The 27,618-nt window shown below is 62.1% G+C and overlaps 1 protein-coding gene across 1 annotated transcript; it reads right to left on the reverse strand.

The window, feature by feature from the left end:
• Positions 1-3,290: 3,290 nt before the first annotated feature.
• On the reverse strand, positions 3,291-22,764 carry DBH (dopamine beta-hydroxylase). The gene is made up of 12 exons (XM_005897434.2): positions 22,447-22,764; positions 20,179-20,325; positions 18,147-18,404; positions 17,156-17,332; positions 16,578-16,680; positions 12,924-13,090; positions 9,887-10,030; positions 9,586-9,624; positions 8,981-9,040; positions 8,047-8,174; positions 7,427-7,586; positions 3,291-5,783 (listed from the first exon to the last, which is right to left on the reverse strand). The coding sequence occupies exons 1-12, from the start codon at positions 22,762-22,764 to the stop codon at positions 5,652-5,654; spliced, it is 1,833 nt and encodes a 610-aa protein (XP_005897496.2). The 3' UTR covers positions 3,291-5,651.
• Positions 22,765-27,618: the final 4,854 nt, after the last annotated feature.

The raw sequence follows: 27,618 nt of genomic DNA on the forward strand, positions 1-27,618 counted from the left end.
CACGGGAAGACGTCTGTGCTTCAGATGACCTTTGGGGAGAGAGCTGGTCCCCTCGTCAGACTGCAGCCTGGGGGCCAGGGGCCTGTCTTTCTCAAGCCTCAGGCAGAGTAGCGCCTGCAGCCCTTGCCCATAGGTGGGCCTGGGGGACCCCGAGAGGACTCTGTGGAGCCAGAAGCGGGGGGGAGCAGGCCTGCTTCCCGGACCCTGTGGTTTGGCCCCGGAACCCCGGACGGGGCCTGTGCAGCATTCATTCCACAGCCGTCCCTGGGGGCGGCTCGAGCCAAGGGGCAGTCCTGCCCAGGTTCCACCTCGACTCCTCTCTCAGGGTGCTGAGCGCGGGAACAGAAGTGTTCATACTCCCTTCCCTGCCTGTGTTTGTCCCTCTGCTGGGGAGAAATAACCCTGGGCCCCTCTGGAAACAGTACTGGCCACTGACGTGAGAGAGGTGGTCATGGGCCGCACCCCCTCAACTTACCCACCTCACCCCAAAGAGCCGCTCGGGAAGGTCTGAGCCCCAGCAAGCTTCCCCATCGCTTCGGGCTGGACCGTATCGCCCTCTCCCCTCGGAGCTGGTGACCTCAGGCCAGCCCTTCCTCACCCTAATCCGGAAGCACTCTGCTGCCTTAATTTTGGAAGGTTTTTCTGGGCAGAATGAGCACCGTGGCTCTGAGCACCACCTGGAGCTCTGCACAGGCTGGGCTGAGCATGGCTGTTAGCAGGACACAGGAGAAGGGCCCCCCCACCCGCCACCGACCCTCAGACTCAGCCCGCATGCGGCCAGCCATCCTGGGAGCTCTGAGCCTCTTGCAGGGACCAGGGCAGCGACGTGCCCTCTGGAGGAAAGTGGACAGACCCCCGCCTACCCAACTCTCCTGCTGGCCCCTGTCCAGCAGCCTGAGCAGGCTGTTAGGGACCATGCAGGTCCCAGGTCCCTGCACCCAGCAGGGATGGTCTGCCAGCACCTGGCCTCTGGTCTCTGCATGGCTGGCAAGGATGAGGTGCCAGCTTGCTCAGTTCCTAGATGCCTCACACTCATGGGGCTGGCCTGGGACCCATTGCCCTCCAGGTGTTAGGAGTGGTGGCAATGGCATTTGGCAAAGGAGAGGCTCTAGGGCCAGACTTGAGTGACGTGGACAGCGAGCCCGTCACGTGCAAAGGGCCTGGGGTGGGCGTGACCCGCCGTGTGCCTCGGGCAGTGTCAGCCTGGCTGGGCTTCCTCCACCCCGTCTGCAAAGGGGTTTGGGGCAGCGGGCAGGGTGCTTCGCTGCTCTGCCTCAGTCTGGGGACACCCCGGTGGAGCTTCTGCCTGCTGAGGACCCTCCCGGACCCCACAGAGGTGCCATCCAGCCCAAACAGGCCCGAGTGTTCAGCTCACCCCCACGCCACGGAACGAAGTGCTTGCCTAGGGTGGCCAGCACATCCTACCCACGTCCCTGATGGACAGGAGAGCGCTGAGCCGTCTGGCCTGGGGTCGTGCAGCGTGAGCTTGGAGAGGGCCTGCCCAGCAGAAGCCCTGGGACCCGAACAAGACGCTCGCTCCTCCCAGGGTCCTCGCCTGGCTGCTCGAGCAGGAGGCAGTGGGGCATCTGGTGGGCCGTGGGGAGGAGCAGGCAGTGTGGCCAGTGGGGCACCCCTGAGCATGGCCCTGGGGCTGGGTGCGTGCAAGTCTGACCCTAGAGCCTCTCCTTTGCCAAATGCTGTTGCCACCACTCCTAACAGCTGGAGGGCAGTGGGTCCCGTGCCAGCCCCGTGAGTGTGAGGCATTTAGGAATTGAGCAAGCTGGCACCTCATCCTTGCAGCCATGCAGAGACCAGAGGCCAGGTGCCGGCAGACCGGTGCAAACGTCCTTGCTGGGTGCAGGGACCTGGGACCTGCATGGTCCCTAACAGCCTGCTCAGGCTGCTGGACAGGGGCCAGCAGGAGAGTCAGGTAGGCAGGGGCCTGTCCACTTTCCTCCAGGGGCGCTGGATGGTCTTCCAGGCGGCCTTCTCGCTGCTCCCAGAGCTCAGGGGCGCGTGGCAATCCTGAGCGGCCTCAGAACGCCCAGCGTGGGCTGGTGCTGGGTCCCACCTTTGCTCCCCCTCAGCTTTATCCTTCGTCCCTCCTCATAGCCCAAGGAGCCTGCTGCCAATACGCTAGCCCCCTGCACACGGGACCTGGAGCTGCGGGTGCTGCCCCTTGGCTCCCCCGCTGGGCTCCCCCTCCAGCCCCGTGAGCCCCCCAGGCCTCTCCCAGCAGTCGGGCCCTCTCGCCTCCAGAGGAAGAAGGGACAGGATGGAAGGCCAGGGCAAAGCCTTCGTCTCCGACTGGGAGGGGATGGAGGGTGAGGGTCCCCACACAAAGGCCTCCTGAGCTGTGACGTCAGAACGGGGCAGGGCTCCCCAGGATCAGGTCTAGCGTCTTCCACTGAAGGCTCCCAAAGTCCCCCCATTAGGAGTCTGCCACAAACACCATAGTCTCTGGCCAGGGATTCACGGGACCTGGCGGGCTGCCTTCCATCCAAGAACCTCCTGAGAAAGCAGGGAAATGTGGAATGTACGCGTGAGGCTGGGTGGGCGTGGGGGAGGGGGGATACTGGAAAGACAGGAGAAAATAGAACCGTGCGTGTCCCAGGGAGACCGTTGGCGGGTTTCAGCACATTTTGGAAGAGCCAGAGGGGAACGGAACGGGGCTTCTTTGCTGTAACGAGAAGCTTTGTTTTCCTCTGTAGCGGAGCCCAGAGCAGCAGGAGCCCCCAGGAAGCCTGGACTGTTTCACCTTCAGCATCACAGGGTTGGGGCGGGTGGGGGGCAGGGACTGAGAGAGCCTGTGATGGTTTGGGTCCTGAGCCTGGCCCTCCCCAGGCTTTGGGAGGCCTGTTGGGCATTTCTCGTGCTCGTACCCGGGGCGGGAAGGACCTCCCTTGGCCTGGGAGACTGGTCCTGCCCTACGTGCCTCTGTGGACAAGCCCACAGCCCTGCAGGTCCAGTTGCTCTGCCCAGTGACAGCCAGATCAGGGCCGCCGGGCCTACTGGGAGGGAGCTGGGAGAGGGTGCAGGTGGCTCCCGCCCCATCAGTCTGGGGCCTGACCCTGGTGCGGAGCAGCCCGATGGGACTTTCCATGCTGGTGGACGGGCCGATATCCCAGCAATGCATACCGGAGCCCTGGCCACATGTGGCTGTGGAGCGTTTGAAATGTGGCTGCTGTGACCGAGAACCCAGATGCCTTATTTTACATCACTTTAATTTATTTACGATTACGCTTCAACAGCCACATGAGCCTAATGGCCAGTGGGCAGTGTGGCCCCGGGGCATCCTGGGGCCGGCTCAGGCCAGGCACCCCCACCTCCCAGGCTGTCTCCACACAGAGCCTGCACGGGCACAGCTCAGCCTGGCTCTCCAGGCCTGGCACCCTAGCAGCCCTCGCCCCCAGGAGCCCAGGGAGCCTTCTCCGTGGGCGGACGGGGAGAGGAAGGCCCAGGGAAGGAGAGTAGGTTGGCCAGAGCCACTCAGCAGAGGGCAGAACGGGACCCCTGGCCGCTGGGCCCATATCTCTCCTGTCCTGCAGAAGGTGGGCGAGCCTGACGGTGCATGGGGGGCCTGGCTGAGGGGCGCCCAGCCCTGGCCGCAGACGTTTCCCTGGCTGGCTTAGCTCGGTCCCCATGAGGTGCAGGGTGTGCCGCCTGGGTCCTCAGGGGAGGCTGGAGGCTGGGAGCTTGGGTTCTGCCATCACACAGGCCCAAGGTCACCTCCAGGACCCCCCACGCACGCTGGGTGACCCTGGCACCTGGCTTTAGGTGTCTGAGTGCCCCCGTCTGTCAGTGGGAGGAAAGACAGCGTGTCCTGGGCTCGTGGCCGAGTTAATGCAGAACCAGGGTGCATGTTCTTACAGATGACCCGGGTGGGATGCTCCGGGCAGGGCAGGGGGCGGCAGGGGCCTGTGCGTGGGGCAAACCACACGCCACCCCCCAAGGAAAAGAGCGACCAGCCCGAGGGCAACAGTGAGTGCAGGGGAGGGCGTGTCAGTGAGGGCGGCAGAAGGTTCTGGAACTGGGAGCGATTCCTGGTTGCCACTAATCCCCCAGGGACCCTGGGGGCGGGGGGCGACTTTCTCTCCTGCGGACCTGGGCTCGCCCCTGGGTGAGGCTGGGGCAGGCGCCACTGGTGCCTCCCAGGGTCTGGGGAACAAAGCGATAGACGGGCTGGGTGGGGGTGAGGCCGGGGGTCACCTCCAAGCCCTCCCCCAGAGCTCCGGGCTGACGGGACCCCTCAGAGGGAGGGGACTTCCTGGACCAGACGGTCAAGGCCAGCGGCTAGGTGAGCCGCAGCTGCCCTCCTGAGGCCGGGGCCCTGCAGAGAGGGCCTCTCGCCCCACTGCCCCCCGAGGCTCTAAAGATGACAGAGGGCTGGCCGCTCTGCAGCCTCCGTCAGGCCTGGCAGCTCACAGCCGTCACGGCCTGACTTATGGCAGGGGCAGTGTGATTTACAAGACGTGGTGCGCAGCGCCTGGCCTGTAATGAAGTGCTGGCAGGAGGAGAAGTGGCATTTAGCGGATGGCTGTTGGGGTGTAAGGGGGGCCCAGAGGCCCATCCATCACCCACCCTCTCCTAGAAGCTGCACAGCATTTTGCTGAACTGGCTGAACAGAGCTGAATCTGTCTCTCTCAGCAGCAACTATCAAAGAGCTGAACTTGGCCTGAAACGAGCGCCGGCTAAGAGGGAGGGAAGGTGGAAACGACCCAGGAGGCAGGCCTGGCCAGGCAGCGCCACCCTGCACTAGCTGCCACCGGGTGCTGGCCCCAGGCGTGAGCCTTATCGTCTCAGCAACCTGCACGACACTGGCCCCGTCTCACAGATGAGAAGACCGAGGGTCGGGGAGGTGGGGCTGGCCTTCTAGCGCAGGTCTGGTTCCAGGGCTTGCTTGCTCTGTCAGCCACCTGTCCCACCACAGAGAGAAGTGACCTGGGCCATTGACCCCATCTCCCAGGGAGCTGGTATCCAGATCCTGGCCTAGATCCTTCCCGTCTCATCCTTTTGGTGGTGGTGAGAGCTGTTCTTAGGCTTTCCCTTTAGGTAGGTGAAAATATCTGTTTACCCTCCAATGGAGCAATTTCCCAGGCGAGTCTCTAACTAGCTAAGTGGTTTGTCCTGCCCCCATCGGCAGAGAAGACGCCCACTGCGACACACGAGCTGGTCTGCAGGGACACGTTTAAGTACAACAGCACTTGCACCCGTCACACGCAACACCGATCACCCTCTGCAGGGGCTGGGGACGCGGGGCCGGGACAGCTCCGGGAGTCTGGCCCGCGTCCGGTCGTGGCTCGTGTCCCAGGAGACAGGCACCCCCCAGCCCCAGCGAGATAGCAGGGCTCTCGGGGCTCTGGACTCTAGACTTCCAAGAGGGGTTACCCTTATGCTGTGTCAAAGGGTGTGCAAGGGTCCCGTTCCACCTGGGCCTCGGTGGGTCAGCAAAAGTTGTCACGGGACCCTCTCAGCCATGCAGGGGGTCCCTGGGGGAGAAAGCTGGACCAGACCCTGGTCTCAGGTGGTGGCTTGGTCCAGCCCTCCGTGCTGGGCTGTTCCATGGGGGTCTTCACAGAGTAGGGGGTGCACAGGGCTGCTGTGAGCCCGCAGGGGCAGCATGGTGAGGGGAGCGAAGAGGCCACCCACGTTCAGCCTTTGCCCCCACCGATGTTCAGCACGGTGGGGCCGGCGGGGCTCTGAGCCTGGCTGGCTGGGCAGTGAGGGGTGGGCTCTTCCAACCTGGACACGATCTCAGGCAGGGGCTGCTGATTCCACTCGCCCTGCAAGGAAGGGACGAGGAGGTAAATGGAGGCTGGAGGGGCGAAGTGGGGGCCACCTCCCCCAGCACTTCTCCCAGTGACCCTGTGGGTTCCTGCCCTTAAACTCACCTTCTCCCAAACCAAAGCAAACCGCCCACTGCTACATGGGGGTCCTCACCTGGGAGACGGGGCCGACCCCATCTGCCTGCTCAGCCACCCCTCACTTCCTTCAGGGAAGCGGTCAGAAGGCCTGGGTGCAGCCTGAGTGTTCAGCCGCTCTCCCCACCCCCCGACTCATACACACGGCTGCGTCAAACGCCGCACTTAACCACGTCAGACATCAGCCCCAAACTGCTCTTTGATGATCCAGTGTTGGCCCCCACCTTGGGGCTGGGAATGTTCAATTAGCGATTAGTCCAGCTCCCAGTGCTTCCAGGAAAGCTGCCTCACAGAGTTGCAGGCTGCGGGGCCTTCTCCACCTAACTCAGCCCCAGCCCAGGCCCTGGGCCCTGCCAGGAGCTCGCAGGGGCTCAGCGAGATGCCTTTGGATCCCGGTGGGTCCCGAATGAGGAGAGAACCCAGCCTGCAGCCTCAGACCCTGACTTCTCACCGCCCCCACCCCCTGAGCGCTGTGTTGTTAGGCTCCGGGGGAGGCTGCGGATGCCCCACTCACACCACTGAGGTTAGTCCCGTGATGTGCCGGCGTGCCAGAGAGGGCGGCACCTTCGGGGGCAGTGGTCAGCACGCTCCGTAGGTGGTCGGCTGTCTGTCTGGGCCGTCTCTCACCACCTGGTCTTTGTTTTGTGTGAGTGCTTCTTGCCAGCTCCTTGGGGGAGGAGCCCTGTCACCCACTGGGGTCCTCTAGGGGTTCTGGGGCACAGCAGTGGGCAGAACTTGCTGCTGGGTGTCCGGAAGGGGCGACTGTGTGGCCAAGGGCAGCCGGCCGGCCCCAGCCGATGCACCCTCCCCCCAACACGGGCAGCCACACCTGGCAGCAGACAAACCACACACATGCACACACACACACGTGTACGCACACACACGTGTACGCACACACACACACGCACACACAGGCAGCCACACCTGAAAGTGGACAAACCACACACACGACGCACGCACGTACACACACACGTGGGCACACACACGTGCACACGCACGCACACACACGTGTATGCACGCACACGGCAGCACACCTGGAAGCGGACAAACCACACGCATGTGCGCGCAGCACACACACATGCACACGCATGCACACACAGGCAGCCACACCTGGAAGTGGACAAACCGCACACACACATGCACGCGTGCACACACACGCACACGCACGCACACACACGCACGCGTGCACACACACGCACACGCACGCACACACACACGCATGCAGCACACACACATGCACACACGCACGCACGGACACGCACATACATGGGAGGCCACACACGCACGCACATGTGCACACACATGCACACACGCATACAGCAGGCACACCTGGAAATGGATGCCCCCCCAGACACACACACACAGGCAGCCACACCTAGAAGTGGACAAACCACACACATGCACACGCACACGCACGCGCATGCACGCACACAGCGGCACACCTGGAAGCTCACAAGCCACACACACGCATGCGCACACACGCACGCGTGCGCACGGCGGCACACCTGGAAGCGGACGGCCGAGGACCTGTTGCAGTGCATGGAGATGGGTGCGAAGCCGTACAGGGCCTTGAGCACTTCGCGGTTGAAGGAGTTCCAGGGCACGGAGGCAAACTGCTCGGGGACAGACGCCTGGGGGCAGGTGCAGACTTCCTCGCTGTTGAACCTGGTGAGAGAAGGAGCCGTCCAGAGTGGGGTCTGGGGGAGCGGAGGGGAGTCCAACAAGGCACCCATGACGCCTCCCTGAAGAGGGGTGGGGTCCCCAGAGTGGCCCTTCTAGCACACTGCTCTGGCCCTGCCTCCCGCCCTGACAACGAATAGGCTTCATCTCTTGTGCCATCTTGGCTCAGGTGGGAACGGCTGCTCCAGGGCTGGGTGGAGGGGCTTCTCGGGCCAAGTCCAGACTCGATAGGAAGCAAGTATGGGGGTCGCCTGGGGATGCCTGCCACCGGCACCTGAAGGTGGGTGGGGGCCTGATCGCCAGGTTCCTGCTCACCTTGCTCCTGGGCGCCCTGCTTTCGCCCAGGGCCTGGAAGGTTTGGGGTTGGGGGGAGTGTTCGGGGCCGGGGTTGCCCTGCCGTGCCCAGGATGGAAGGCACAGCGGGCACGCCCTGTGGAGCCATCACCTGTTCACGAGGCGGAAGTACTTGTGCAGGAAGCCAGGGTCCACGGCGCTCTTGCAGAGCTCCAGCTGCGTCTGGGGGTAGTAGTGCACATAGTTGACGCACATCTCCTCCAGGATCCCGAAGCCCCCCTGCAGGGTGGAGACGACCCCGTCAGCACTGGCGCGCCAGCCTCACCCCAGACGCTGCCGTTCAGCCTCTCTGGGTGTTCAGTGCTTCCACGCACGCACGCGTGCACCCACTCATCGCACGAGGCCAGATCGTGTTCTGAGGGGGCAGAGGCCCTGCCCTCCTGGGGTCCTCAGCCTTTGCCAGAGAGACAGACAGCACAGCAGTCAGCCGGCACGTGCAGCTCAGGGAGCGACGCCTCCTCTGCATCCTCGGCTTTATCCCACCTTTGCCGGTCGCAGGAGGCAGGGAGCCCCCTCACGCCCCTAGCCTCACCCCAGCGTGGGCTCCGGTGCCGACACATGTCTCTGGCCTTGGCTCTCCGACTAGGGCAGCCATCAAAATAACCCGGGTAGCTCATTAAAGCAGACATCGCCGGGAGTCACCACCCAGCCTGGGGAGGAACTGATGAGTTTATGTGTTTATCAGGTACCCAGGGGATGTTTGAGGGCAGGAGGAGGAGAAGGGGACAACAGAGGATGAGATGGTTGGATGGCATCACCGGCTCAATGGACATGAGTTTGAGTAAGCTCCAGGAGTTGGTAATGGACAGGGAGGCCTGGCGTGCTGCAGTCCATGGGGTCGCAAAGAGTCGGACATGACTGAACTGAACTGAAGAGGGGATGCTAATGCTGGCCCAGGGCCCACAGCGTGAGAGCTGCTGCTTTACTGGATGAATGAGCGAGGGGCACCCCCGCCCTGTGCTCCAGCAGAGCTGAGACTGGTGCCTGAGCTCTGTGGCAGGGGGCGGGACGTTGGGGTGACTTACCACGGTGGCCAGCCTCCTGTCTTCCGTGTTGTATGTGCAAGAGGTGATGAGCACGTCTCCCTGGAGGGCCGAGGCGACAGACACCCTCAGCACCTGCCCGCCTGGGGTCCAGGTGCCCTGGGCTGGACCCACGAGTGACCACAGTGGTCGGTCCACCCGGAGGAACTCAACAGTGGCCCCCGGGGTCCCCACACTTGAGGACTACCCTGGAGTGTCCCCAGGGAGTGATGACCAGTCGACTTCTCTGGCCCCTTCTTACTTGGGCCACAGGCCAGCTGGTGGCTGCGTGGGGCTGGTCGGGTGTCACAGCCTGCGTTTGGGCCAGCCCCCACCCTGCCCAAGAGTGCCCTGCTGCATGGTCAGCGACCCACTGGCGAGCCCCAGGCCCTCATCTCTCCCTGAAGCTCTCGGGTCTGTGGTCCTCTGATCAGGCAGGAGGAGGCCTGTGACCCCAAGTGCCCTCTGGTCCTGGCCCCTCCAAGGGCCCCCTGTGCAACCCCGGGGTGTCTCAGAACTGGTTCTGGAAGGCCTTCCACGGCCTCTGCCCTCCCCATCCTTCCTGCCCTCCCCCCACCTCGGTCTCCTGCCCTGAACCAGGCACTCACCGGGTAGACAGACACGACCTTCTTCAACATGCGGATCTCCTGGGGTGGGCAGAGCAGAGGGCGGGGAGGGGCAAGGACGAGGCGAGACTTCAGAGTCCTGCAGACCCAGTGCCCCACCCTGCCACCCCACGACCTGGGGGACACCAGAATGGCTAAGTGAGGCCTCCGGCCAGGAGGCCATTAGAACTAGAAAGTGAGCGTGGGATGGGGGGGTGGTGTTGGGAAGAGAAGGTCAAACGGGGCCCTGGCCGTGCCCTGGCGGGCCTGGCGGGGCGGGGGCGGGAGGCATGGGGGTCCCCACCTGGAAGTGCGGGCTGTAGTGGTTGTCCCTGTTCACGATCTCTGTCTCCCGGCCATCCCTGGCCAGCACTGTGACCACCTTCTGGCCGGTCAGGTGCGTGTGGAGCTGAGAGGCGAAGATGTGAATCCCCGAGGCAGGCAGGGCCTGTGGGACGGGGCAGGGTCAGGGCTTGGCAGGCGGCCGCCGCAGCCCACAGCCCACGAGCGGCCTTGCGCCTGGGTGGCCCTGGCCCTTCCTCCTCCCCAATCGGGCGAGGCGCTGGCCGTCCCAGTCATGGCCGGGAAGCACCGGGGAGACGGGCCAGCCCTCACATCACCCCCAGGGCAGAAGATGACATCCCAGACGTTCCCCCGACGTGACGCTCACGCGGTTTAGATGGAAATCATCCTAAAACGATTACATTCGTCGAGCGATTTCTCCACCACATGTCATCTCCCTGACCTCGCACCGCCGTGCCGTCCACACGGTCGGCAGCTCCGTCACCAAGTGACCACAGGTTGCTGCACCTCTGCGAGTCACCCGACTCCCCCTCCGTGCCTCCAGCTTGCTCTCCGCCAGCCACCGCCCCTGCCCTTGGTCATTAGGGGCACCCTCTGGCCCCCTTGCAGTGATGGAGGGCTGGGAGACCTTATGGCCACATGTGTGACAACTGGGAGCCCCTGCCGATGGGTGGGACCACGGGTCTCTCCCCTTGGTCCCCAGAGTCCAGATGTGTGACAGGTGCAGGGGGATTGCCGTCTTGGGGCCTATGGTCGAAAACACGGTGCTTCTTCTGGGCTTGTCTTCGGCTGGGATGTCTAGACCAGGACAGACTTCCGACTGCGGAAGCTGTGCCCCTCGGGGGTCTGCCAACAGAGACGAGACCCCCACTCTTCCAGAAGCCCTTCCACAAGCGTCCACAGACATGCGATTTTCTCAAAGAACGTACTATTGGAAGGGGAACAAGAACACTGAGCTCTTTTTGTTTTTTGCTGTAAAGTACTTAGAGACTCTGCGGAGAGGAGGCAGGCAGGCCCTCGTTTCCAGGCTGGCGAGAGGTGTGCTCAAGGTCAGAGGGTCAACACGACCACCAGCTCTGTCTCAAGGGCACTTTGCTTGCCTAAGGCTTCGAGGAGCCCCCCGCCAAAGGACAAATCCCAGGGGATCCACTCATGGGAAGACAAATCCACTCTAAACCTCACCACAGAGCAGGCTGCGCCTGACTTCTCGCTCTGCACGGCAGGCATGGTGGCCCCCGCGGGCCCCAGGTTCCTCATCTGTTGGGTGGATATGCAAACCCTCACCCGGCTCTGTGACAGTGAAGGGGCCATGCGGGAGAGGGTGTGCACAGCATTCACAACGGACTGAGAAGTAACATCCGCCAAATAGAAACCACCAGAGTAAGACAGACAGCCCACCGGAAACACTGGACGAAGTTACGAGCAGGTATTCACAGAAAAGGAGGGCGAATGGCCTAGAGGTCGGCGCCAAGGTCCTCAGCGTCTATAAATGTGTCCTGAGGTCAGTCGCTCAGTCGTGTCTGACTCTTTGCCACCCCAGGGACTGTAGCCCGCCAGGCTCCTCTGTCCATGGGATTCTCCAGGCAAGAATACTGTAGTGGGTGGCCTTTCCCTCCTCCAGGGTATCTTCCCAACTCAGGGACCCAACCCAGGTCTCCCGCATTGCAGGCAGATTCTTTACCGTCTGAGCCACCAGGGAAGCCCAAGAATACTGGAGTGGGTAGCCTATCCCTTCTCCAGGGAAACTTCTTGACCCAGAAATCAAACCAGGGTCTCCTGCCTTGCAGGCGGATTCTTTACCAGCTGAGCTACCAGGGAAGCCTACTTCTATAAATAGGGGAATTCAAATAGAACAGCAGGGATGTTTTTCCCCCAATGATTGACATGCTAAGACACTAGCACGGTGGGTGGGTAAGTCTGGGGCGCTGGGCACACCCCAGTACTGTGGGGGAGGAAAGCTCCGAGTGGGCTTTCTGGGGGCCGTTTTACCAGAGTCATCCCAGTGAAAGCTCACATCCCCGTGCGTGGCAGCTGCACCTCCAGAATCCACCTGGCACAAGTTTCCTGAGCGCACATAAATTCCCTGGAGGGTTTCTTCCCATCAGTGGGAAGTTAAGGCAGCCTGGATGCTGGTGATGAGAGGACAGGTCAGCCCTGGCCAGAACTGGGGGCGGCAGGGGGCATGGAGGACCCAGAATCTGGGGAGCCCCTTTCACTCCTCCGGAAGCTCAGGCCCTCCATCTGCTCAGGAGACTGATGTTACCTGTGCCCACCTGCCCCTCGCAGCCCCGGGGACCAGCGCTCCCTCGTATGCTCTGCCCTGGACGCCTGGCTGGTCTCAGGTGATGAAGTTCCCACTTCATCCGTGCTGCGCGTCGGTTAAAGGGCAAGTCACGGACGAACTATTCAATTTGTTTTGAAGCATGCAAGTGAACGGGCTTGTAGCAACAAGCAGGGAAAACATCTAGAAGGAAACAAAAGATCCCAGAACTGGCAGCCAGGGCAGAGGAGAGGACGCTGCGCTGAGGGGGCCTTGGGGGTCAGCTGCGTTTTTCCGCGGTGAACGCGTGCCTGCCCACTCGTGGCTGAACTCGTATTTTCAATGCTGGCTGGGGTGTGGACTGAATGCGTGCATGCTAAGTTGCTTCAGTCGTGTCCGACTCATTGTGACCCTTTGGACTGTAGCCTGCCGGGCTCCTCTGTCCATGGGATTCTCCAGGCAAAGTACTGGAGTGGGTTGCCATGCCTTCCTCCAGGGGATCTTCCTGATCCAGGGATTGAACCCGAGTCTCTTACATTTCCTGCAGTGGCCAGCGGGTTCTTTACCACCAGCCGCACCACCAAATGGGGGCCCACAGTTATTGCTGGAGAGGGTGATGCAGAACACGCAGCCGCAGGAAGGCTCCTTGGGGTCAGGGGGCTGGGGAGGCTGCAGAAGCTGCAGGGTGGGGGGGAGCGAGGTCACAGCTGCTGCCCTTGGTGCCCACCCTCGGGCCTCAGCAGAAGTGCCAGGCCCCGCCCCGGGTCCGGCCACTCACCAGCTGGGTGCACTTGTCCGTGCAGTAGCCGGTGAGGACGAAGGCCGTCTCCTGCGGGGGGATGGCCATCACGGGCGTGTACGCCAGGCCCAGCTCCATGATGCCCGCATCGAAGCGCCGCAGTGCAGCCGTGTAGTACAGGCGGATGCCCGAGGAGTCGCGCCGGCCTGGGGGGAGGAGGGACGGAGGTGAGCGGAGGCCCTGGCCCCCAGCCCCACACATGACCCCCAGCCGCCCTCAGCCAGGAGGCGCTGGGCACCCATGCCTGCTGCTCCCTGCCTTTGTCCCCACAGCCGTTTAGTCCAGGCAGACGCCATGGTTACCGGAAGACAAATTCACGCACCCTGCGCGGTTCCCATAGGGAGAGAAAGAGCTATTGTTTCTGTGAAAACGAGGCAAGTGCTCTGTGAAAACGAGGCAAGTGCTCTGGGAAGACTTAACTAAGGCAGCAAATGAAAGCCCAGAACGGTGCTCTTGAGCCGGGCAGGGCGAGATGCCTGCCGTGGGTTGGGAAGCTGGCCAGTCGCTCCAAGGGCTGGGCAGGCGCCTTGATGCTCTTCCTGTGAGTTCACAGGGCCCTGAGCTGGAATCCACCCGCAGCGCGAACCGCTCGGTTTGGGCGGAGAGGAGGGCACGGCCGGTCTCACAGAGGAGCCTCCACCCCTGAGCAGGTGAGCGCGGGTTTGCATGGTGAGGTCAGCAGGAAGTATTTAAGGCACGTCCTTCTGGGGCTCCCTTGTTGATTCCTGTCCTGCAGGGTTGACCCAGGGCTTGCATCTCCTGGGAAGACGTCCCAGGAGAAACCTGAGAAGGAGGGTGGGCTCCTGGGGCGAGGTCTGGAGCTCCCCCGGCTCTCACACCGTCCTGGGCTCCGTTTGCTCAAGTGTGCTGTGTGATCTCCGGCAAGTTGCTGTCCCTCTCTGGGCTCAAAGTCAAAGGCCTCATCCAAAGAAGAATCATCGCTTCTGCCCATCACAGTCCAGCCACCCCTGCCGGCTCTTCTTGCCGTCAGCTAATTGGTGAGTCCAAAAACTTCCTGGGCAGCCTCCCAGTGGTCATGTGAAGCTGATGGCCGGAGGTCCGGGGATGCTGGCACCCACAGGCCTCTAGCGGCCCCTTCCTGCCCTCTCCCTGCCTGGAATTGCTCAGCGAGGCCCTGAGCAGTTCAGGTCTGATCCCACGGGGGAGAAGTGGAGCTGGACATGGCTCACCCCCTCAGGATACGCAGGAGAGCTGGGAGCCGGGCAGAGAGCCCGTGGAACCAAAGAATCATCGTCCCACGTTATAGATGGGGAAACTGAGGCACGGAGCCTGAGCTAAAGTCCCTGCTCAAGAACTGCAGGGCTGGGAAGTAGCCGAGCTGGAATGCAGCCCACGGCGCCTTTGGGGCCGGGCTGTCTCCCTGCTCAGCTGCTCTGAGGTGGAACCAAGAACATCCCCTCTGCCTCCCGCCCCCTTGCACCAGCCACCCCCCCCACCACCACCACCGCAGTGTCCAAACTCAGCCTCTGTGTCTCTGGGCTGATTACATCAGAGGATAATAATAAAAAGGGAGATGCAATTGGTTAAAATTCAGACAGGGATTAAATAATGAAATAATTGTGGAATTTTGATATTTATAGAAAAGAGACCCATCTCCAGATTTTGCGAAGCGACAGGAGTGTCCTTATATTTGGCAAAGGATCCATAAATACAAGCAGATAATCAGGAAGAGACAGACTTCCTTGATGCTTAAGGAGTTTTCGAAAATCCATTTGCTTTCAGGTTTTAAATGAGCCATAAATCCCATACCACGCTAAGGCCCAAGCTGACTTATGGTCCTCTCTGTGCGTGCGGCAGATAATTCTAGCGGTGGCAGAAGGTATTAATTATGCGGCCGGGAAGAAATCGCTGGCGGCTACTGGTCAGGCTCACCCCCGGAGCCTGCACCCTGTTGGGAGTGCTGTGTCCCGAGCCTTCACAGCCCCAGAGCGGCTGAGCGAGTGAGTGAGCACGGGCAGGGGGAGGGTGCCCCACGCCTGGTCACACCACCAGGGAGAGACGGGCTGGGCCCAGCCTGGAGCTCAGGTTCTTATCAGACCATTTCTGCCCTTCATTACACAAATGAAAAGTGTCATTTAAAAAAAAAGTGAGTGAGAAGAAGCCTGTGTGGCTATATATGGTGGAAGACGCCGGTGAAACGGGGAGGAAAACCCTCTCACTTTCTGGGGTAGTATCAGCTGGCATCACCCTCCTAAAGACTGACCCTGTGCCCACCTTCGGGTGCAGAGCGGCCCAGCCGTCCTGCTCTCTGGCCCCCACCTCGCTTTCCCAGCCCCTACGCTACAGCCAGGCCGGACCACCTGTGTTTTCTGGAGCATGCTGGCCTTGCCCACCTCCATGTCTAGGCACAGCCTGTCCCTCCATCTGGAACGCAGCACGTGTCGGCTTCCCTCATGAAAAGGCTCCTCGTCCTCCAAGGCCGCCACCATGCCGCCCGGACCACCGAGACTCCTCCTTTCATACCTCCTGGCCCCCTGCTTGCGTCTCCCTCCTGAGAAGCCTTTGCATCTTCCTGGACCCGAGGTCTGCTGTGGTCGATCGGGGAACAAGATCACACTGCTTCCCATGCGGAGGGTCTCGTGGGTTTCTGTCTGCTGAGCATGGACTCAACAGCAGGAGGCAGACTAGGGCCACCCCTCCAGCACCCAGGGCAGACATTTCCAATCAATCCCAGATGCCTTTCCAGGTGCCGTCGCCGAGGGCCACTCAGAGGAGAGACAGGCGAGCAGGACCTGTTTGCTGCCCTGACTCAAAACACGTGGAAACAAAACCCCGTTGTCACACGCACACTCCAGGCACACATTTGCTCCTTCGAGAGAAGCAGGAGGGAGGCCCATGGCCAGAAACACCCCTGTTGAGCCAGGCACGCCCCTTGCCCCTGGAGACAGTCTGGGGCTGTGCCTCCTCGTGGTCAAGCCATCGGAGGCTGGGTTCTGGGTCAGGGATGATGTTGGCTCGGAGGGCCCTGCTTTCTGCTATCCAGCCAGGTGCCTTGTCCCGGCCCATGCTGTTCTGGGAACGGAAGAAGATGGGAGCACCCCTCGTGCTCAGGGGTAGGGGGCGTCTCTGGGTTTTAGCAGCCTCACAGAAGTTAGACTTCCAGGAGATACGGCGTTTGCACCCCCCTCCAGCTGACACCCTCTCTCCACTGTCTGTGTCCCCGTTGGTCGGCACATCCTGATACTAGCCGTCTGCTCTGCAGGTGCCAGCAAGGAAATGCTGTGGGGAGGGGTGAGCTGTGTCTTACCCTGGCCTCAATTTCCTCATCTGCAAAATGAGCACACAAGAAACCTCAAGCTGCCTTTCCCAGGTGGTTCCCAGGGCAGTGCCAGGGCGGCAGCAGCTGGTGTTTGTGGAGGGGGAGGGGTGAGGTGCTGGGCCCCTCCTGTGTGGGTGTGCGCCTTTAAGAGCCTACCGCAGCCACAGGAGACGGGCAGAGAGGAGGCTGAGAGGGCCACAGGCCACAGTGGGTCAGGCGACAGGCAGGCTGGACTCGGGGGAGAGGACGCAGGCTGAGCCCTGCCAGCCCGGCTACCCCCCGGGACACAGCGAGTCCACGGGCTCCGAGGGCAGGCGGGGGCAGGTAAGAAGGGCAGCGCTCGGACGTCCCACCTGTTATCACCAGCGGATTGTGGTAGTGAACTTCCAGGCGGAGAAATCTGGAGGAGCCGGGCCCCCCGAAGGCCAGGCCTGCTTCCTCTGGGTAGTAAAAGGCCTGCGGAGGGCAAAGGGAGGGCTCAGCCCAGAAGACAGACGGGCAGGTGCCAGGGGAGGCCCTGGGGGCCAGGGCAAACCCACCCGCGTGCCGGAGCCTGAGCTGCAAGGGTGGGGGCGAGGGTTGGTAGGGCAGCCAGGTTAGAACCACGCTCTCCCGCTGACGGGCAGCTCGTTACCAGCCCACACAGTGCTCCTGTTAGACTTGAGGTCAGGGGGTGCAGAGAGCTCTTAACCCCAGGCAAGCCCACCGCCCAAGCCCACCGCTGAGCTGCTGGAAGAAGCTGCTGGAAGACCCTGGACACAGCCAGTCCCCTCCAAATCCAGCGGAACTTGATGGGGAGCGAGAATGATGCCCATGAGGGAAGGAACAGGGGCTGGAGGAGGCATCTGTGGCTCCAAAGAGCCATGGGACTCCAGCGGCGTAGAGGCAGTGGGGAGAGGGGGCCCCGGGGAGACGCGGGAGGGGCACGCACCTTGGCACCCAGGGCCCAGGCGGCCAGCACGTGACGGCAGAAGTTGAGCCGCTGTGGCTTCATCTTGGAGTCGCAGGGCCCGCTGAAGTGGGGGATGGTCTCGAACTCGGTGGCGCACTGGAAGACCTCCATGTGGTGCACCAGCGCCTCGTTGCCCTTGGTGACGATGGGCTCGTACTGCGGGGTGGGCACCCGCTGAGACCCCGCCCCCACACGCTCACCCCCACTGAAGCCCCCCTCCCGAGTGGGCCTCTGCTTGCCCATCTGTAAAATGGGAGGGCTGCACCCGGTGGTTTCTGGGGAGCCTCGAGTCCAGGGTTTTGGGAGCTAACCCACCACCTGGGAACCAGTCAGGATCTGCCAGAAGGTCATGGTGAGAGCTGAAGCAGAGGGAAGGGGTCCCCGGCAATTCATTTCTTGGTTGGGGGGGGACAGGAAGTCAGCAGTCCTTGCGTGAAAGCAGCAGGGGCTGGAGACACGGAGACTGCTCAAGGCTGAGCCTGAGCCTAGGGGGCAGGTGCAGCTGTGAGTCTGTCCCGTCGCTTCCTGCTGTGTAAGTTGGGGGCTCACACAGCCTCTCTGGGCCATACACCCTCGACTGGAATAAGGATGCTGATCTGTAGGGCTGTGTGTGTAGTGCTGGGACGATGGAGTGGGTAAACCACTTTCCCTTCCCCTGGAGCCAGACAAAGAGTAATCCAGCAGCTGTTGTCATTCTTGTGTCTCCGGGTGCATGTTCAGAGCAACTGAGCCCTGAGCTGAGCTGTTATTTCAAGGGGGAGTGTGGCCTGACAGACAGATAGATAGACAGCCATTCCCATCCCAGGGGAAGAGGCAGAAATCAAGACATCGGTTGGTCCAGGCTGGAAGCCGGGCTGCAGCAGCCCTGGGGGGCGCGGAGGGGGAGCGAGCAGGGCGATGGGGGTCAGAGCATGCGTGGGGCTGGACCCCGGACAGCTCTCCAGGAGTGGACACGCCGGGGCCCGCGTACCATGACGATGTGGTGCCGGGGGAAGCCGTCCGGGAGCTCGGTCACGTAGCACCAGTACGTGGTCTGCTGGCCGGGGATGAGGACGTCGGGGGCGCGGATCTCCATGGTGCGCGTGTCCGCGGGCAGGGCCGGCTGCGGGATGCTGGGCTTCAGCAGCTGCACCCTCTGCAGCCCCGTGCGCAAGCCGGATGTGTTGATGGCCTCCAGCGACCGGAGCGGCTCCTCCAGGAATCCATACACCAGGTGGACGGTGCCGTCCTGCAGGCAAGACAGGGCCTCGTCACTCACAGCCCCAAGCCCGGCTCCTGGTGAGCGGGAGGCTGCCGGGTCCCTCCCCACCGTGACATGCTTGGTTCTCATCTCTGTGAAGGACGGGAACCTTCAGGCTCTGTGTGAACTGGGCTGGGATTAAATCCAAGGCCACCCACGCCCAGAGCCCACGCATTAATACCTTTTGTCTTCCTAAATGCCCTCAATCTACATTCGCTTAGTGTTCGTTCAACTAACCATTGCTGGCTCCCTGTGAACGAGGCTGGCTCATCTGGGACCCCGGGTCCCTCTGCCTTCCCCAGGTCCCTGGGAATAGGGCTGTTCTCTGCACAGGTGTCTCAGAGCTCCAGGCGGGAGGTTGCCCCGCACCAGACTAGAAGCTCTGAGCTGAGCACACATGGGCATCAGACACCCTGCAAAGTTCGGGGAGAGGGTGCTCTGCCCGCCCTTGCCTCCTCCATGGGTAAGCAAGCAGGAGAGTTGAGGACTCGGGTGACCTTCTGGAAGTGACAGGCACAAAGCAGGTGATTAAATAGTTAATCCCATTAGCGGATTCTAAGTAGGAAAAAGTACAGGAGACCCCTGAATGTTAATGATTACTCAAGAAGCATTTGCTTAACCACAGAACCAAGCAACAAAACCATACAGAAGCAGCAAGAGACGCGCCCCCCAAATAAGAAAACAGCGGTGGCAAGAGGCCCCCAGCCCAGCTCAGTGAGCTAGGGCCTGCCCTCTGCACACAGGAAAGCGGTGCTTTGTGGACCTGGCCTGACCATGTAGGGACAGGGAAACTCCCCTGCCCGACCGGGAGGAGGAGCTGATGACGGAAGCGTGATGTCTACTCAAGAAAGACAGAGAGGGTCTTCTCCCACCCCACTTCTCCTTTGGCCATAAAACTGTAGCCCACTAAGTTCTCGGGGTGCAGGACTCTCTTGCCTCCCAAGCGTCATGTTCTCATGAACCCCTTCTTCTCGATCCCTCTGCCCCAGGTTGGATTCTTCCTGCTCTGAGACAGGAAGGACTGGCGCTCTCCGGAGCCCCCAGAACACTACCCGTCTGTTTCAGGACTTATCCTGGCCCCAGCTCTGTCCCCACCACGCCATGGGTACCCAGGCACGTCCTCCCCCGTCTGGCCTCGGTTTCCTCACGTTGCTCCATGCCAGCCTGTGTCACTGTCATGCTGCAAAGATAACGCAAGACCATGGGTGTCAACGTGCACTGAAAAGTTAGGTGGATTTTGTCTTCAAGAGAAAACCGGGTTGCTTTTCCCTAAGGGTCTCGGATCCGCTGTGGCCGTGAATTCCTGGACGGAGCAGGTTGAGCCTTACTTGTAGGTCCCTTTCTCCCTTTGCAGGCAGGTAAACTGAGGCCCAGTGGAGGCGGGGGCTTGCCCTGAGCCTCAAAGACCATTGGCCAACCAGGGCCAGGTCGAAGGACCAAAGTCTCCTGGAGAGTCTTCTCCAGAATTCCACTGAAGATGCTGGACCCAGAGGAGAGAGCGAGTCCAGGGCAAGGTCACTCAGGGCTCCATTAGAAGGCTTCGGGGCGAGACCCACGTCTAGAGACATGTCAGCTAAGTGTCAGCCAAGAGCTGCTTATTCAAAGCATCAGAGGCTGAGAGCAGAGCTGGCTTCTCCCAAGCTGCCTTGTCCCTGCCCGGCTGCCCCTGGGAGCCCCTCTCTCTGTGGGTGAGGGGCCCGGGGTGCTGCCCCGGACGTTACGATGGCTCCACCCCGCCCACGGCAAGCGGGCCGCCACCCACCTCGATGAGGTAGTCGTTGGGGTCACAGGTGCCAAAAGGCCTCTTGAAGAGCAGGTACAGGCCTTCTGGAGTCCTCTGTGCCCGCAGAAGCTGGTAATCCTGCTGGGAGTCCAGGTGGACCTGCCCCTTCTGGTCACTCCAGGCATCCTGCAGAGACAAGGTCAGGCTTGGAGCCCAAGCGGCCGGGCCGAGGGGGCGGGTGGTCACCCACAGCACAGCCCCTGGACACACCCCGCCCTGGGGTGCCTGGCCTTGACAGGTGACCTCAAATGCCAGCCGGCGCTGGTCAGCCAAGCAGGTTCCCAGACCTCTGGGTGGGACCCAGAAACTGTATTACCCAGGAGGTGCCAGGACTGGGGACGTGGGGTCCTAGACAAAGAATCCCTCTTGGTCTGGGGGACAGCGGCCTGACAGCACACAGAGCCTTGGAGAGGGGAGAATGAGGGGAGAGAGAGGCGCTGGCAGTGGGGTGTGGGCACCAGCCCATACTCAAAGGCCCCGAGAGAGTGAAGCCCTGCACCTGCGCACCTCACTCGAGTCCCAGCTTTGCCTGGAGAAGGTAAACTGAGGCCCCGGAGCACACAGACCCACTGCCGGTCCCCAGGATGTTCAAGGGCGGCGGCTCTGGCCAGCCCCTCCCCTCCCCTATCCCCAGCTGCCTCCTGGCACCCAGCCCTAAGGCCCGGCCACCCAGGGGCTCCAGGCCAGGGCACCAAAGACAGCCCCTGGGCCAGGCGGCTGCGAGGGAGGCCCTGCCCCGACCAGCAGGTGAGGGGCAACGCGGGCCAGAGCTATTCGGCCTCAGAATGCTTTCAAACCCTGCATTCAGGGCGGCAGCACATTTTCTTCATTTCCTTGAGGAAAAAAGAAACCCACGAAAGATTTTGCCAAATCTCCCCCCTGGAGAAAAGCGCCGTGACAAAGCTCCTGCCGGGGGATGTTGGGGATCTGCAGGACTCAGTTCAAACAGAAGCAGAAACTTAGCCTGTGAGCCTTCAGCTGGAAATCTAGAATGTATTTGTTGAACATATTGCTAGAGGAGGAAAAACAAGCCTGACATTTGTTTGCATAGGAATTTGTTGTGCAAATTAATCTTGCCTGTGCGGGAGGATGCGAAAGTCACCCCAGCTCTCTTGGCAGCCGGGGAAGCTGGGCCCGGGGCTCGCTGCTCCTCTGGGACCGGCTTGGAGCCGTGCTGCCCCGGTCTTCCTGGGCCGTGACCCAGAGCCACTGAGCTGCCTCGTGAGGGGGAGGCGGGGCAGCCCAGAGCCAGTGGCCCCCATCCCATCCGGCTGGAGGTCAGGCTCACCCAGGCTCCCGCCTCCCGGGAAAATGGGCAAAGCTCCTTCCTGCCTGCAGAGTTGTGGTGGGGGTTGGATGGAGCACCCCTGGGGTTCCAGAAAGATCAGCCAAGGGTGTCAGCTCATGTGAACCCCCTTATCCCAAGAAAGTAGAGAGGCAGAATTGTACCCACTCTGCAGATGGGGCACACGAGGCTGGGAGGCCCCTCCTGAGCCTGGCTAGCCAGTCCGGCCGGATTCCCACTCTTCAGGAAGTAAGAGCCCCTCTGCCCACAGATCGAGTGCCTGCTGACTTGCAGGAGCGTTAGCCCTCCTGGGTTTGTGTCCCTGAGAGAGCGGGTTTGGCCCCCGGGGAGGCGGGGGTAGAGGAAGCTGGGGCGGTGCTCAGGGCAGGATGGCTGGGCTCTCCCCACCCGGGGGGACCCTCTGCAGTCTGTCCAGGGCCCCGCAAGCCCCTCTCCTCCAAAGGGCAATCTCCCTGCTCCTCCACCCTTTCCAGCAAGAATTGAGGGTGAATTTGGGGTGTGGAGTGAGGTGTGCGCCTCAGTGTGGATGGTTCCTTCCAGGCCGGGTGCGCAGGTCACCCACGTGTGCAAACACCAGCTTCCAGGCGGCGCAGGCCGAGCCCCTCGCTTGGGTGCGTGTGAGCTCCGCACACTGTTTGTGCAGCTGGGGGGGTGGGGGCCGCCCTCCCAAGGGCAACAGGGACGTGTGGAGAGGCTGTGCTTTATGTGGTGAGCGTGTCCCCCATCTTGGGCTGCGCTCCTTGGGTGTGCCGGGCAGTCAGGGAAGGCACTTGTTTCCCATCTTGACCTCACGTCGGCATCCAAGACGCCCAAGCTTGGGACACAGGGATGCTCAGATACAGGGGACCGGAGAGGCGAGAGGGAGACTTCCTTTGCCAGGTTCGGGAGGGCGAGTGCAGAGAAGGGCAGGATCGGGGGCGCTGCGGTGGGGGAGGACTCACCCCGAAGTAGGCGCCGTCCCTGTCAGTCCAGAGCACCACCAAGTCAGCATTCTCCAGCTCCCCTCGGTCCGACATCCCAAACAGGACACCAGCCTTGAGCTCCCGCACCAGGAGCTGGAAGTAGACGGTCTCCTGCGCATAGCTGACGTTCCAGGACAGCTCCAGGGTCCCCTCGGGGTCCAGGGGGATGTGGAAGGGGAAGGGGCTCTCGGCGGGGGCCGAGCCCTGCAGCGCAGCCACGAGGATGACCAGGAAGACGGCCACCGCGGTGCCGTACATGGAGGCCGCCTCGCGCACGCTGGGGCTGGGGACCTGCATGGCTGGACGAGCGCGGCCGCCCCACCTGGCCATTTATGTCCCGGGCCCCCGGGGAGGTGGGCTCAGGCTGCACTGGTAATCACATTTGTCTGGTGGGGAATTCAATTGTCCCAGCAACCCTCCCACCAGCCCGGGCCCCCAGGCCAAAAGCTTTTCTGCCCTCGTTTCTCCTAATTGGCACTAATGACGCATGGACATCATCAGCGGGAATCGAAGCAGACGGGCTGATTTCATTCCCTCTGAATGGTCCCCGAGAGCCATCCGGGAAGGGCTCCTCCCTGCGGGCGCCCTCCAGCTGAGCACCGGGCTGACAACCAGGGCCTGTCCCCGCACGGCTGGCAGGCGGGGCCGTGCCGCCCCATTTGTGGATGGGCAGACCAAGGCTCCGTGGGGTCATTTCCGAGGTGGTGGTGGTGGTGGTGGTTTAGCTGTGAAGTCGCGTCTGACTCCTTTGTGACCCCATGGACTCTAAGCCCACCAGGCTGCTCCGTCCGTGAGATTTCTTAGGCAAGAATCCTGGAGTGGGTTGCCATTTCCTCTCCAGGGGATCTTCCCGGCCTAGGGATCGAACCGCGTCTCCTGCAGTGGGAGGCGAATTCTCTACCACTGAACCACCAGGGAAACCCCCATTTCTAAAGTGGCCAGTGAGGAAAGAGACCTCAGTGCTGTAGGCCCAGGGAGCCATGTCTATAGCCCTGGAGGGCGGACCAACTTCAAACTAAAAATAAGAGACGATCCCCAAATAGTCCCCGTGTTTAGACACTCTCCCCGGGCCTGCTGCCGCCGCTCTTGTCTGCTCTCTTCTCCCCACAGGCTCCAGCTGGCGCCACAGCTGCTCCCGAGGGAGTGGGCGTGCTGCTGGGGGCAGGGGCAGATGGCCCAGCGGTATGCTGGCGGTGGGGGCGGGGGGTGGGGTGGACAGACTGCAGGTGGGTTTCTGGGGAGCCCGGACAGCACCGCACATTGCCGGGGAGCAGACTTCTTGACGACGCCTTGCGGAGGGGTAGGCCGCAGACTCTGCAGAAAGGGGTGTGAGCCACAGGCCTGCTTCCTCGTCTCCGAAGCTCCAGCACCCACAGTGTTGCTTAGCCTGGAGTGGACCCAGTCTGAATTCGAAGCCTCCCAGGGCAGCCAGTCTATGGCAGTGTTTCTCCCACACACACCACAGGGCTTTTGCACAGACCCACTGGGACTCACGGCCCATTGAGCTCAGGTGTCAGTCTCTCTGCAGACCAGCTCACCCAGTCCTTCTCCGCGCAGAGTGGGCTGGGCATGTGCTACCGCCGCTGGGAAGTTCTCTCTGACTGCATTCTGCTCTGAACTTGGCTGCCTCCTTCCAGGAACCTGACTTCCTTCTTTCTTCCTTCTTCAGTTGCTCCTCTCTCTGGCAAAACCAAGAACCTGAGCAATATCCTCAGTATCCACAATATTGCCCGCAAGTATCCACAAGTCCTCAAAGAGCGACGAAGGCCGGCCTAGAGCTTGCAGCGTCTGGCCCTGTTTTTGCTCTGAGCTCTGCTCCTCAGGAAGGGGTGACTGTGTCTGCCTGAAGGCGAAATCTGGAGCAAGCTACCCTCCTCCCAGGACCTGGTGGGTGGTGGGCTCTCCTCACGGCGGCTGGGCCGCCCTGCAAACAGGGCGGAAGGAGAAGGCTGCTACGAGAGGCCCCGGGACCCCTCCCTGACTTACACGGGTGGGGTGCTACAGGACTCGCTGCTCACAGCGCCATCACCGCATGGCTGTCCTTGGGGCCGCTCCCCGAGCCAGCACAGCGTCAGAGCGAGACACAGGGTGAGTGAATCCGGGAACGCGCAAGCCGACTCACGAACAGGCGGGATGCCGCCACTAGCCTGCGTCCTGGGCCTGAGGAAAGATGCGAACGGGTAATGGGTCGTGAGAGCCGGCCCCCTGGGCCCCGGAGGCCGCAGACCCTTGGCTCCAGTGACAAGACAGAACCCAGGGAGGGCTGCAGCCTGGGGCGGCAGGTGGGCTTCCTGGAGCAGGGCAGGGACTCAGTTAGAGCCTGGGAGGATGGGGTTCCCACGGATGGGGTGGCCCCGGGGGTGCCTGGCTACAGGATCAACCGCAAAGGCCTTTAGGTAATGATCCCTGCATGGAAGACAGGAGGGTGCAGGCCAGGGGAGACCACAGTGCAGGCTCCGGAGGCCCCACCCCTCGGGGCACTGCCTCGTTCTTTAAAATTCTGCCCAAACCCCCTCATCTGTGCTGGGTGGGCAGGCATGGAGCCTCTGAGATCGCTGAGACACCCACTGTCTGGACATCCACTAGCCACCTCCTCCCCCGACTAGGGAACAGCTGCGGCGAGGGGGTGAGACAGGCTGCTGGGGCAGGCGCCGCGCCCCTGGTGGGCACAGGGACAAAGCCAGCAGGTGCAAAGCGAGGGCGACCAGGCTCCACGGCAGTCCTGGCTCTGGGTGAGCGTCCTGGCCACCCACGTGGCTCTGGCTACAAGAGAAAGAGTGGGTACCACCCCCCACTCACCCCCGACCACCTGGAGTAGCAGGACCCCCAAGGACTCATACCCAGGGCTGGGGACTCTGGTTTCAAGCCTGCCGCACCCCTGCAGAGTCCCGGCTGGACCTTCGCATGGAAGGGCTTTCCCACCCAGACCCACGCCCATCTGCAGATATCAGCAGTTTATCCCTCTGCCCCTCTTCAACCCAGCGGTGAGGCCTGGGAGCCAGAGCCCAGGATAGGGGTCGGGAGCCCTGAGGGGAGAAGCCCAGGCAGACGCCTCTCCTCTCTGGATGCAGGTGAGAGCAACAGCTGCTCAAAGACGGAGGAAGTGAGGTCCGAGCGGCTCTCAGTACACAGCAGAGTGCTGTGCCCGCGCGTTTATTTTTAACAGGATTCGGAAGACGTTCTCTGTCTCCACTCAGAGCCGGACTGGCATGCTGACCTTCCAGTTGCGTTTGATAAAAAGGGTTCGGCTGACTTCAGAAATGAGAATTGCCCATGCTAGTAATTAACTGGAGCTGGAAATCGTGTTCACGGCCGTCCCTTCACCTGCTCATTTCATTTCAGCCCCACCAGCCCATGGGCACGGGTCTGCGACCGTCCTCGGACACGAGATAATGCTCAGGAGAGGAGGGACCCCGTCAGGAGCAGGGTCTGCCTGGTGTCCCGAGCACACTCGCGGCCCAGGGGGCTGCACTCAAGGCAGCCAAGGTCAGGGAAATTCCACTGGAGTCAGGAGGAAGGGATGCTGGGGGGAGAAACGCAAGCAGGGGGAGAAGCTGAGGTGGCTCTGGGCCGGCGGGGGTGGGAGGGAGCTGGTCCAATCCGGCGGCCTCCTCCGCGATGTGCAGCTCCTTGCATTAATGGATTTTTAAAAAACAAGCAGTCTGACCTGGAATAAGGAAGCAGTGCTCAGCGCTCCTGCCTCGGCCGTGTCGGTGAGATGCCTGCTCACCCCAGGCGTCCTCTGGACAGCGGCCGCCCCCACCCCCCGGGACGCATCGCTGGCTTCCTCTCCATGCACTCTCGGGATGGGGTGGGGGCTCACGCTGCCCCCTGCTTCCACTCCCGTCCCCCCCAACCTGGCTCCGCTCTGGCCATCAGGTGCAGTTTGCCCTCCAGAAGTGGGGGTGGGGTGGGGTGGCACCCCGGGGTGTCTCTGCCACCCTGTCAGGAAATAAACACCAGTTCACCGCTCAGCGCCTGGCTCTCCTCCAAAGCGCTTCGACGGCTGACCTCATTTAGAACTGATTTCGGGGTTTTAATAAGCCCTTTGCCTTCCTGCTTCTCTCTGACACTGTCATCCTTGGAGCTATAATCCTCCATGGCTTCTGCCACGTGAGGCTGGCTCCCCAACAACCAGGTTAGAGCCAATGGGGCCATGGAGGCCAGAGGGGGCCTCAGCCAGACAGGCCAGGCCAGGCCACTCCCCAGTCACCCCAAGGGAGCTACAGGCAGTGCCCACCGCCCTCCACTCCCGGAAACTCCAGCAGTCCAGCTGATGGCGGTGTGGAAAGCGGGCTGAGAAGGGCTGATGGGGGCTGTTGGAAGCTGAGACCCACCCCACCCCCAGGGCTGCACGCAGGCCCTGCCCACCCACACGACAGCCTTGACCAGCAAAGCTGGTCAACAGTCAAGACAATTGGATGACCAGCCTCTCTACCCTGGCTCAAAGTTCAGAGGCCACACCCTGAAGGTCCCAGGCCCTGAAGCTCGGGTCGCCAGTGGCTCAGCTGACACACCAACCACAGGTCAGCAGGTGCCACCCAGCCCAGGAGCCCCTGATTTGCCTTGCTCCTTAAGCCACAGCCAAGTAACAGTGACCCAGCCTGAAGATCAGAGGGCCCCAGCCCACCCCGGCCCCCGACCCGCTTTGAGGCGGGTGGGTTTGGAGGTCAGATCTGAGAGAGGCCTGCAGGGCTGCACCTGGCCAGCCCAATGGAGCTCTCACCTGGCCAGAGTGCCTGGTGACACCCGTGGTCCCGCTGAGGACACAGGCTACACGGAGCAGCCGCGTCTGCCTCCGAGGGTGCTGAGCATGCGGCCTCTCTCCCTTCCGTAACTCTCGACATGGCCTTGTGGGACTGCGCTAACTTATGGAGCCCACTCCCTCTTGGTCAGTGTTTGGGTGTCTGTGCGTTCACCTAACCAGCAGTGACAGGAGAGAAGCCAGTGACCACACACATCCATCCTCACACACGTGTGCCCCTGCTCCTTCAGGGCCACCCCTAGAGCTAAAACCACGGGGCCAGAGGCAGCGGGGCTTCCCCTCGGACGCCACTGCGTCCTGCGGCCCAGAAGGCCTTCATCCAGGAGGAGAGGCCACTGCTGGCCATGCGCCACCCAGCAAACGCAAAACCCCTTGCCTGGAACAGA

The sequence above is a fragment of the Bos mutus genome, chromosome 11 (assembly GCF_027580195.1).
Source record: "Bos mutus isolate GX-2022 chromosome 11, NWIPB_WYAK_1.1, whole genome shotgun sequence".
NCBI classification, from domain to species: domain Eukaryota; kingdom Metazoa; phylum Chordata; class Mammalia; order Artiodactyla; family Bovidae; genus Bos; species Bos mutus.

Excerpts from the sequence above, each read along its gene's own strand:
- DBH (XM_005897434.2), bottom strand. The coding sequence starts at position 22,764 with ATGCAGGTCCCCAGCCCCAGCGTGCGCGAGGCGGCCTCCATGTACGGC. Across the intron at positions 9,041-9,585 it reads AGGTCGTGTCTGTCTACCCG|GGAGACGTGCTCATCACCTC; the intron begins GTGAGTGCCTGG and ends TCGGCCCTCCAG. Across the intron at positions 8,175-8,980 it reads ACAGGAGGCTGGCCACCGTG|GGGGGCTTCGGGATCCTGGA; the intron begins GTAAGTCACCCC and ends TCCACCCTGCAG.